The sequence below is a fragment of the Malaclemys terrapin genome, chromosome 11 (assembly GCF_027887155.1).
Source record: "Malaclemys terrapin pileata isolate rMalTer1 chromosome 11, rMalTer1.hap1, whole genome shotgun sequence".
NCBI lineage: Eukaryota > Metazoa > Chordata > Testudines > Emydidae > Malaclemys > Malaclemys terrapin.
In genome coordinates this window covers 29,411,899-29,422,309 of record NC_071515.1, presented here as the reverse complement: position 1 = coordinate 29,422,309, position 10,411 = coordinate 29,411,899, and the positions used below count along the sequence as shown (strand labels likewise).

Below are 10,411 nucleotides of genomic sequence, written 5' to 3'. Positions count from 1 at the left end.
AGGCGGGGCCAGCAGCGAGGCGGGGCCACCGCTCCGCCCTGGGGCCTTCCGAGCTCCGCGCTGCAGAGCGCTCCGGAGCCGGGACGCGGGAGCCGGGCACGGCGGGAGCGGCAGGTAATGGAGCGGCGCTAGCTTGCAGGCGCTGATGGGCGGCACTGGGTTGCTCTTTGGGCTGCAAGGCGGCTCTAGCGCAGCACGTGCAGCAGTGTTTTGTCTGGGGTCGCTGTTTGCCTCCGCCAGGCCACAGGTAACAGCGGGAAGGGCAGAGACAAGTGCCTTGGCCTGGCCCCGGGGGAAAGGCCGGGGGCGAGACTTTAGGAGCCTGATGTTCAGAAACGCCGAGCAGCCTCTGCCGAGTGTAGCGGGAGTTGTGGGTCTTCCCTCAGCTCCTCTGGAATCGAGGCCTGAGGTGAACAACTGGGTGGTGCTGTCACATACCTCAGCAAGGCCCAGGAGGTGGCGAGGAGAGCACAGGCTGAGGGGGGCACGTTTCATTGACTAGTGCAGGGAGTTTAAAATGACATTGGATTGTTAGCTTTACTGGTATTTGCTGTCACTTCATTTGTGTAGTTCCACGTTTTGATGTGAATAACGTACCACAGTACAAGTGAAATGATACTAAATTGTGAGATAAGCAGGTAAATGTGGGTTTAAAAGAGGGGAGGGGAAGAGTTTAAAAGAGGGGGAGGGGATGGAGGTGGCAGACAATGCAGTAAACAGAGTTTTTTCAGGGTCAGCCTAAGACCAAGAACTAAGGACCATCACAAACCTTCACCGATTTTTTTTCTCCAGGTAATAGGTGCACTTCTTTGACCTGCCTTCTCTAACAAACACATAGCAGCATCTATATTTGAAAAACACACTACTGGAAGGCACTCAGACACTATGGTGATGGGTGAGGTATAATAATCTATATAGAATAGAACAGGCTAGGGACTTGAGAGAGGCCTGTGTGTATGGTTAGTTTTTGCAACAGTTTTTCCAAAGCATGAAGTTTTCATGGCTGTAGTGATTATCTTAGAAGTAGATATACACTGTATTATCAGCTAATGGGGGTAACAACTCCTTTCCCCTTCCCCATACACATACTGTTAAAGTAACATTATGGTTGAAATTTTCACGTGCCAAATCCAGAGATTCAAATTTATGACCCTCACAACAATTGTGATTCAACCAGTTTCCACATATGCCCTGCTTTGGTTGAGTGTGTATGGCAGGGGCAGGCAACCTATGGCACGCGTGCTGATTTTCAGTGGCACTCACACTGCCCAGGTCCTGGCCACTGGTCCAGGGGGCTCTGCATTTTAATTTAATTTTAAATGAAGCTTCTTAAACATTTTAAAACCTTATTTACTTTTACATACAACAGTAGTTTAGTATAGTTACATATTATAGATGTATAAAAAGAAACCTTCTAAAAATGTTAAAATGTATTACTAGCACACAAAACCTTAAATTAGAGTGAATAAATGAAGGCTCGGCACACCACTTCTGAAAGGTTGCCGATCCCTGGTGTATGATTTAACCACCAGAGTCCAGCTCTGCCACCTTTTGATCTTTGCCCTTGTCCTATGAGACAAATTATCTTGTCTTTTTTATTTAAAGACTGACTACTCTTAATGAACAGGCAGAAGGATGCCCAGCTTGAAGGGAGGTCTCTGTGACTGATACATAAAGACCAGTCCGCTTTCCACAGCCCAGTCCAAGTGCCTTTTTCTCTATAAGGGCATTGGTGTGGAGGAAAGAAATCCTCCATCTAGGGCAGAGGTAGCAAACTACGGCCCGCGGGACCCTCCTGCCCGGCCCCTGAGCTCCTGGCCCGCCCCCCAGTCCCTCCCCTGCTGTTCCCCCTCCGCCGCAACCTCCGCTCGCTCTGCCACCGGCGCAATGCTCTGGGCAGCAGGGCTGCGAGCTCCTGGGGTAGTGCAGCTGCAGAGCCCAGCCTGACCTGGTGCTCTGTGCTGTGCGGTGGGGTGGCTGGCTCCAGTCAGGCGGCATGGCTGCCTGTCCTGGTGCTCTGGGAGGCACGACTGTAGTGCCTCCAGCCACCGGTGCTCCAGGCACGGTAAGGGGGCAGGGAGCAGGGGGGGGTTGGATAGAAGGCAGGGGAGTTCGGGGTGGTAGTCAGGGGTGTGTGTGGACAGGGGTCAGGGCGGTCAGAGGGTGGGGGAACGGGGTTGAATGGGGGCAGTCAGGAAGGGGGGGGGGTTGGATGGGGCGGTGGGGGGCAGTCAGGGGCAGGGGTTCCGGGGATGGTCAGGGAGAAGGGGTGGTTGGATGGGGCAGTCAGGGCAGGGGTTCCGGGGGCTGTCAGGGGACAGGGAACGGTGGGTTGGATGGGGCAGGAGTCCCAGGGGGGCTGTCAGGGAGCGAGAAGCAGGAGGGTCGGATAGGGGGCAGGACCGGACCACACCTGGCTGTTTGGGGAGGCACAGCCTCTGCTAGCCAGCCCTCCATACAATTTTGGAAACCCTCAGGCCAAAAAGTTTGCCCGCCCCTGATCTAGGTGTTCAGAGCTGCATCAGAACTGCTCCCATGTCCTTATGGAGCAGTCTATGTAGCCGCCCTCCTTCCTCCTCTCTTCCTCTGAAGTCAGCTTCAGGTAGGTCATGTGGAGCTGGACTCCATGGTGTGCAGGCAGTGTGCACCCTATGTTAGATTGTGAGTTTTATCACTATCCTATGGAGTATCCTCTGCATAGAGTCATCTGCTCTCACAGAGGAAGGGGGCAAGATGTGGGGCTGTTGTGCATGAATAGCTATGGCTGAGATCCCTTCTATAGCTCCACCACTTCTTCTGTCAACATATACTTTCCCCAGAACTTAGTGCCAGTGATACTCGTGGTCATTCAGCAGGCTGAAGTTGGGATTTTTTGTTTTGTTTTTACACAATCAGCCATGCTAATTTCAATTTAAAACACAGTGGGGAAATATCAATATTTGCCAACTGATGAAGGATAAACTTGGCAGAGGAAATGCTCAAGCGTCTGAGAGGACACTGTAAAATCAGTAGTTAAAAATTATTTGGAATACTTATTGAAATTCTCTGACACTGTCCTTTTTAAAGACAAAGCCTATAATATTATAGTTTGCATGTATATAACAATTTAAATCTTTAAAGAGCTGTATAAACATTAACTAATATCCACCTTATTGCCCCAATTCTGCAGTTATGCATTTACTTTACATGTGAGTATAATTAGCTTCAAGGTGTGTAACGGTAAATACATGCATAAGCATTTGCAGGATCAGGATGTTAGATTGTGAACACTTCAGTGCAGGGAGTTTGTCTTTATCTTTATTTGTAAAGCACCATGTATGTTTTATGGCAATATGTAAGTGTTTCATAAGTAATAATAGCACCCCTTTGTGGCGGGTATGGTAAGTATTATTCCCATTTTACTGATAAGGGATATTGAGAGACAGAGAAATTAATGACCTGCTTGAGGCACATGGTGAGTCTACAGAAGAGTCAGGATTGAGTTTTGGAGTCCTTGGCTTCTATTCTCATGCTTCTGCCCTAGTCCACACTGTCACTGAATATGACCATTTCTAACAGACCAAAACCCAACCCTCTGTGGGCCATATTCTGCTCTTAGATTGTACATAACTCCAGTTAAGTCAGTATGTGTTACACCTGCATATCTGAGCACAGAATTTGGCTCAGTAATTTTAGGTAGATTTTAAAAAGGCTGATCTCAGAAGGGTTAGAAAAAAGAGGGGTTTGTGATTTTCAGATTTTGGCACCAATCCCGGGCTCCTCATGGGCAAGAGGGGTCCACCTATACAGATCTGATTGTAGGATCAGGACCATATGCTGTAATCATTTAGTCAAGGAACATGTAAGTGCTCACATTAGTATTGAACAGAAAACAAATGAACCTGAAAAGATAACCATGGGACTATGTACTGTTTTGCCCATTGTTTAGTATTACTCTGAATCCTTGCATTGTCTAACGTAGAAGTTCTCTACTGTCAAACTAGTGTTTTCTGATATAGGGCCTGACCCTACACAAGATCTCTCCTTGTGAATATATAGTTGGTACTGTTTCCCTAATTGCACGATTCACCTAACTAAATGTAGTCATACTGATAATTGAAAAGTGATTGAATAGAAATATCATGTTTGTAATACAGTCTTTAAATTCTTGTTTTATCATCTCTTTCCATCAAGCTCCCCTGATTCTAAAAGCCCAGGGATGAAGCAGTTGCCAGCAGAAACTGTCCGTCTCCTTTCAAGTTCTCAAGTGATCACATCAGTTGTCAGTGTAGTGAAGGAGCTGATAGAGAATTCCTTGGATGCCAATGCCACAAGTATTGATATTAAACTGGTAAGTCTTCCCTGGTACTAAGTTAGACTTAAGATGGAAAACTGGATGGTAATATACTGGGGAAATTTCTCCTGTGTTATGAAAGGGTGTAAAAGTCTCCTTTTAAAAATATATATCGTTTATAAATGTGCATATTTTAATGCTAAAGTTAATGGGCAAAATTCTGCCAGGAGTTACATCTGTGCATCCCATTTAAAGTCACTGGGCATGTAGGGGTGTAACTGAGGACATAATTTGGGCCAATGAGCAGACCTAATGACTCATTGTAAACTTGCTTTAACATATCTGTCTTTATAAAAACACCAGAAATGACTCTGACTGAACAGTTGCTTGTTTAGAGTTTGTTGGCCATACTAGTTTAGTTTTCACAGTTATGGGGACAAATGTGCAAACACCTATACCCCGTTCTTGCAAAGAAAACCACCTGTGGATCTCCATGCCCATTTAGAGCCCCACTGAAGTCAATGGAATTTTACACAGTTGTCACATTTCACATCTGATTAATAGTTTGCAATCTTGGCATGCAGTAGAAAAACAAGTATGAAAAATGTTGTCACTGGCCATGTCAAAGGCTGTTTTTCAGGCTTTTGTCACAAAAACATTTAACTTCTTATTTTTTCAAAGTCTTCAGATGGTACTAGTCAGAACAATGTATTAGTACCTTTTATAATATTTTTTAACAGGATATTTTAAAAGTTAGCATGTTACCTAGAAGAAAACAATGCTTTCTTTCCCAGACAAAAATACTTGGCAAATAGATCAGTTTCTCTTGATGCAGTAAATTTTTCTATTCTTGAAATATTTCAGCTAATGAAAAATAACACAAATTCTTTGCTAAGTACAAAATATCACTGATTCGTGTTCTAAGAACTGGTTTGTTCACCATGTAGAAATCCCAATGTCCTTTCCTAAAAAATATAGTAGCTATTTGAGTTATTTCCAAATTGTAAACTCAAATACCAAGTGGCAGACATGAGAGCCAAATAATTTCCACCAACTTCTTGGACTGCTTCCCCTAAACTACAAATATCACCATGTTATCTGAATGGGATTTCAAGCATCTCCTATCTGTGCTCCAGCCTCCCTCAAACACTGAACAAGGTGCTCATTTGAACTGTCTGCATCAGTTGAGATGGAGACACAATATTTTGTTCCGATCAGTTTATCGAAGGTACTGTCGTCATTCATGCCTCCTGACTACTCATGTTTAGTAGTATCTTACTCCATTGGGAATGCTCATGGAGTACAATAGTATTTCACTTGTGAGTAAGTGTATCAGAATCTGGACGTGTTCAAAACTCATGGAGGCCCACAGAAAGTCAATAGGAATTTTCTGTGGTCATTGTATATGACCCCATCTCTAGTAGTGAAATCAAGTGTACTTCTAACAAGAGGGGTAAAATGAGGAACCCCACAGCAACAACAAGAAAGAGCCCTCTGGATCTCTCAGCTAGGAAAGAATAGACCCACTCAAGAACAAGCCCAGCCACTTCTGCATGTAAGCTCATGATCCATGGTGTTGAAGGCAGTTGATAGATATCAAACATCCATACTGGTATTATTATCATTACCAATTGCAAGGAGATCAAATAAAGCCACAAGGGCTATTTCTGTGTCATACCGTCATCTGTAATTAGTGTGACAAGGTTCAAGGAGATATGATATGTCTAGATAGTGTACGAGTTCTCTTGCCAAAACCTACTTAATACTGATCTTAAGCAAAAGAGGAAGATTCAAAACTTCTTGATAGTGAGCTAAATTGCCAACATCTTCTTGAGGGGAGGACAGGCTGACATCTGATTTTTAGGAAATTTGTATATAACTTTTGCTTAATAAACAATCTGTAGACATTGGTAGTCTCCACCAGCAATTGACCCAATACACCTCCTTTGTCCCTACCCTCTCATGCTGTTTCTCACTAGCCACTGGCAAGCAACATGGGTCTGAATTTCAGGTTGTGGTTTGTAATTCACCCATTACCCCAGTACCCTCAGTGAGTCATAGGGGCCAAAACTTAAACAGAAAAAAACTAACTTTGTCACCTCAAGATATTGCTCTGCTACCATAGATGCAGACAGCTCAGCCCAAAGCCAAAGAAATTGTACTGCAAAATACCTAGTTTCTTTACAATGGGAAGCATTTGAATCAGCAATCCCAGTGGAGATGCCCTAGATTAATCTGGATTTTAATAACTCAAAACAAATTTGCTGATCAAGATTTTGTGGAGGCTCTGGAGGGTCTTTGTACAGCCACACATTATAACACCATGGATTCTCATTATTTTGTTTGGATTTTGTGAAAAAAGAATACTTTATATTGACTTACTATTTTTATTGGCCATAATTTAAATAAGATTGAAAACATAATGCATGTCCCCAATTACACTAACGCTGCATAGGTTCCAGAGTGCAGCAGAGAACATGAAACTTTTACAAAATTACTGTTCAATCCTTTCCTCTTCCAAAGAATATTAAAGGCCCACTTCCTCATTTATAGGAGTAATCCGTACAAGAGGAGTCCATTACCCTTCACTCTGAAGAAAATTAATGGCATAGTACTGCAAACCTTGTTCATAGGAGTAATCTTTACTTGTTTCAAGGAGACTGCTTTGTGTGAGTAAGGATTCCAGTGTAAGGAGGACTAGGTGGCTCAGGTGACAGATACAGTTTAACTCTGATTAACCAAAATTTGGAAATGTCCTAAAATTTGTTTTTTTTATGAGCTCTGACTTTTCTGAAATTCCATGTCTTACACTGATGGTGTTTGCCTGAAATATACCACCCTGTTAACGGGGTTGGTGCTGTTGGGAAAGCTGTGGGTGGGTTCTTCAGACTCACTGAGATAGATGGCTTGTTAGTACAACCAGATACAATGGAGGCGGGAGTTGTCTAGGGCAGCATTTCTCAAATGCGGCCACCAGGGGGTTTTCCTGCACCCATGACAGCCTCCTGGCTAGAGATGGGGCAAGGGGGAAAGCCAAGGGACTCCAAGGATGGACTTCAGCCCCCTCTCTCCTGGCTCCAGCCATGGGGCTCCGGTTCTGGGCTTCAGCAGGGCCAGTCTTACTAGGCGCCATGGTCAAGAGCAGTGGTCCCCAACGCGGTGCCTGTGGGTGCCATGGCACCCACCAGGGCATCTATGTGCACCCGCGTACTGGCCGGCGGACGAGCATCCGCCAAAATGCCGCCGACAAGCAGCAGCATCCAGAGGCGTTGCCACCAATTTTCGGCGGCATTTCATCAGTGACGCCTCTGGATAACGCTGCTTATCGGCATTTTGGCGGCGACGCCTATTGACATTCCCGCTTCTCAGCGGCATTTCGGCAGATGCTCATCCGCTGGCCACTGTCTGCGGTGGCGCCAGACGAAAAAGGTTGGGGAGCACTGGTCAAGAGACAAGGAGTGGGGTGAGCCTGGGATGTGAGGCCATGGAAGTGAGCTGAGGGCAATGCGGGGAGGAAGTAGTGGGGCCGGTGGGGGTGATGGGGAGACTAGGGGAGTAGGTGAAGACAGCAGGGGTCAGGGGGATCTGTGGAGGTCAGGGAAAGGCAGCAGGGCCAGGGGCACCAACATACAACTGTACATTATTATTGAGTCTGCAAAAGACTCCAACATAAATAAATTACAATTTGGACATGTATATGTGCATATTTATTTGTTTTTCCTAAAGTTAATGAAGTATTTTAGGAAAATTTGTCGGAGAGTCCACCAGCAAGAGTTGCTAGCTGCATTCTGAGGCAACCAAAAATTTTGTTGTGAGAACCCCTCTAGGGTGTGGATTGAACAGTCTCCTGACGTAAAAACCTTTAGCGTAACCAAGCCTGGCAAGAAAGCTTGAGCGACTGTTATTTTATTGTTAGTCTCTTGATTAATAAAGCTAAGCCCCAGGGAGTGGGGAATTAGTTTTTGACTACAATGTGTTCAGATTTTCTTTTACAGAAGGTTGGGAAAGGCATCTTCTCACACTGGAGTTCTGCATAAATTCCCAGAGCAATTTGGATAATCTGGTTTGTGTCTATATTTCACTGCTAGGTCACTGGTTGGAATTCAACCAAGGGAATTTCTGAAAGTTGCCACCTGATTTCTGTTTATTGACACAAAATGAGTTGATGGTATCAGTCCAGTTCCTAATGGACAAGTGTATACATCAGAGTTGGCTTCCTTGTTGGCTATCGCTGTCTCAGCAGCTAGCCCAGGATTCAATCTCTGCTATCCTCTTGATATGTTTGAGCCAGGTCAGGTTTGAAGCATGTTAGTTCATTGGTGGGGCAGTGTTGGAAAGTTTACATTGTCACTGCATGTGCTATACCTCTTAATTAAAGAGAAGACATAGGCCATATCTACACTACCAATTTTGTCAGTAAAACTTACGTCGCTCAGGGGTGTGAAAAAAATACCCCCTGAGCAACATAAGTTACACCACAGAAGCACCAGTGTGGACAGCGCTATGTCAACAGGAGAAGTTTCTTCCACCGACATAGCTACCGCTGCTCGTGGAGGTGCTTTTATTATGTCGATGAGAGAGCTCTCTCATGGCCTTAGTTTTCAGAGCTGTCTGTATGTCACCTTTTTGAATAACATCTTAAAAATGAGAAAAAAAAAAAAAAAACAATTTTGCAATAATAATGGAAGTCTGACTTAAACCCACAAAGGAAAACACTATCATTAAAATAAAACTGTAATGTAAAATAAAAGATGAAGTAAAATGTTCTTGTGATTAGAGCCTGGAGATGGGACTTAGGAGATGTGGATTTTATTTGCGGCTCTGCTACTGATTTGCTGAATGACCTTGGACAAATCACCGAGGCCTCTCTTTACTTTATAGATGGACAAACTGAAGCAGTAGTATTAAACGTTAGCTACTTCAGGAGGAGATTTAACAAATTAATGCTTGTGCAGCTCTTTGATGTCTTCTAATGAAGGTGCTATAGAACTATAAAGTAGTAGTGTTATATTATTCTAATTACAAAGAAATGGAAATACAGGTTACGGTCACATATAACAAAAAAGAATGAATGTAAATCAGACAGATAATGTTGCTCACAATGGGGAAGCATGAGAATGATACGGAATTACAGTTATAGTAAGGTAATGGCTGTCTTAAAAACTGTTTAATTTAAAGTGATTAAGCCACCATTATTAAATTAGCCACATATATGTTTAAAGAGTAGCACTTGGATTAAAGCAACTTTGAAGCTTTGTCACTCTCTCTTTCCCATTCTTTCCAGTGGTGCATTGCATTTCCTGTTTCTCAGTTAGCTTTGTAGTAGGAGATCCAAACTAACTGAATTATTGGCAAAAATATCAGTTCTCACTAGGAGAAAGCACCAGCACCATTCACCATATGGAAACAGTGATTCTGAAACCTGATGTGCCCATTTGTTTTTAGAGATATAATTATATAATAAGCTTAGGCCTTGTCTACACTACGAGAGTAGTTCGATTTTACTTAAATCGAATTTTTGGAATCGATATTGCAAAGTCGAACGTGTGTGTCCACACTAAGGACAGTAATTCGACTTTGTGAGTCCACACTAACGGGGAAAGCGTCGACATTGGAAGTGGTGCACTGTGGTCAGCTATCCCACAGTTCCCGGAGTCCCCGCTGCCCATTGGAATTCTGGGTGGAGCCGCAAATGCCTTCTGGGTAAAAAAAATGTGTCCAGGGTGCTTTTGGGTAACTGTCGTCATCCGTCCATCACTCCCGCCCTCCCTCCCTGAAAGCGCCGGCGGGAAATCAGTTCGCGCACTTTTCTAGTCAGTGACAGCGCGGACGCCACAGCACTGCGAGCATGGAGCCTGCTGCAACCATCACTGCAGTTGTGGCCGCTCTCAACGCCTCGCAACTTATCATACACCTTTCCCTGAGGCAGATGCAGAAAAGTCAGGCGAGGAGGCTACGTCAACGCGGTGATGGCCTGAAGTCTGAGAGTAGCACAGACCTCTCAGAAAGCAGGGGACCCAGCGCCGAGAACATCACGGTGGCAATGGGTCATGTTGATGCCGTCGAAAGGAGATTCTGGGCACGGGAAACAAGCACTGAGTGGTGGGACCGCATAGTGCTGCAGGTCTGGGATGAATC

At 44.5% G+C, this 10,411-nt stretch overlaps 1 protein-coding gene across 2 annotated transcripts in view; it reads left to right on the top strand.

Annotated features, from left to right (window-relative positions):
- Positions 1 to 32: 32 nt before the first annotated feature.
- PMS1 (PMS1 homolog 1, mismatch repair system component) overlaps positions 33 to 10,411 on the top strand; it is a 90,043-nt gene continuing 79,664 nt past the window's right edge. For both annotated transcript variants that reach the window (XM_054044402.1, XM_054044403.1), the window contains exons 1-2: positions 33 to 114; positions 4,174 to 4,330. In XM_054044402.1, coding sequence (XP_053900377.1) covers positions 4,199 to 4,330 — 132 coding nt within the window. In that variant the 5' untranslated portion in view covers positions 33 to 114; positions 4,174 to 4,198. The remainder of the gene's footprint in view (positions 115 to 4,173; positions 4,331 to 10,411) is intronic.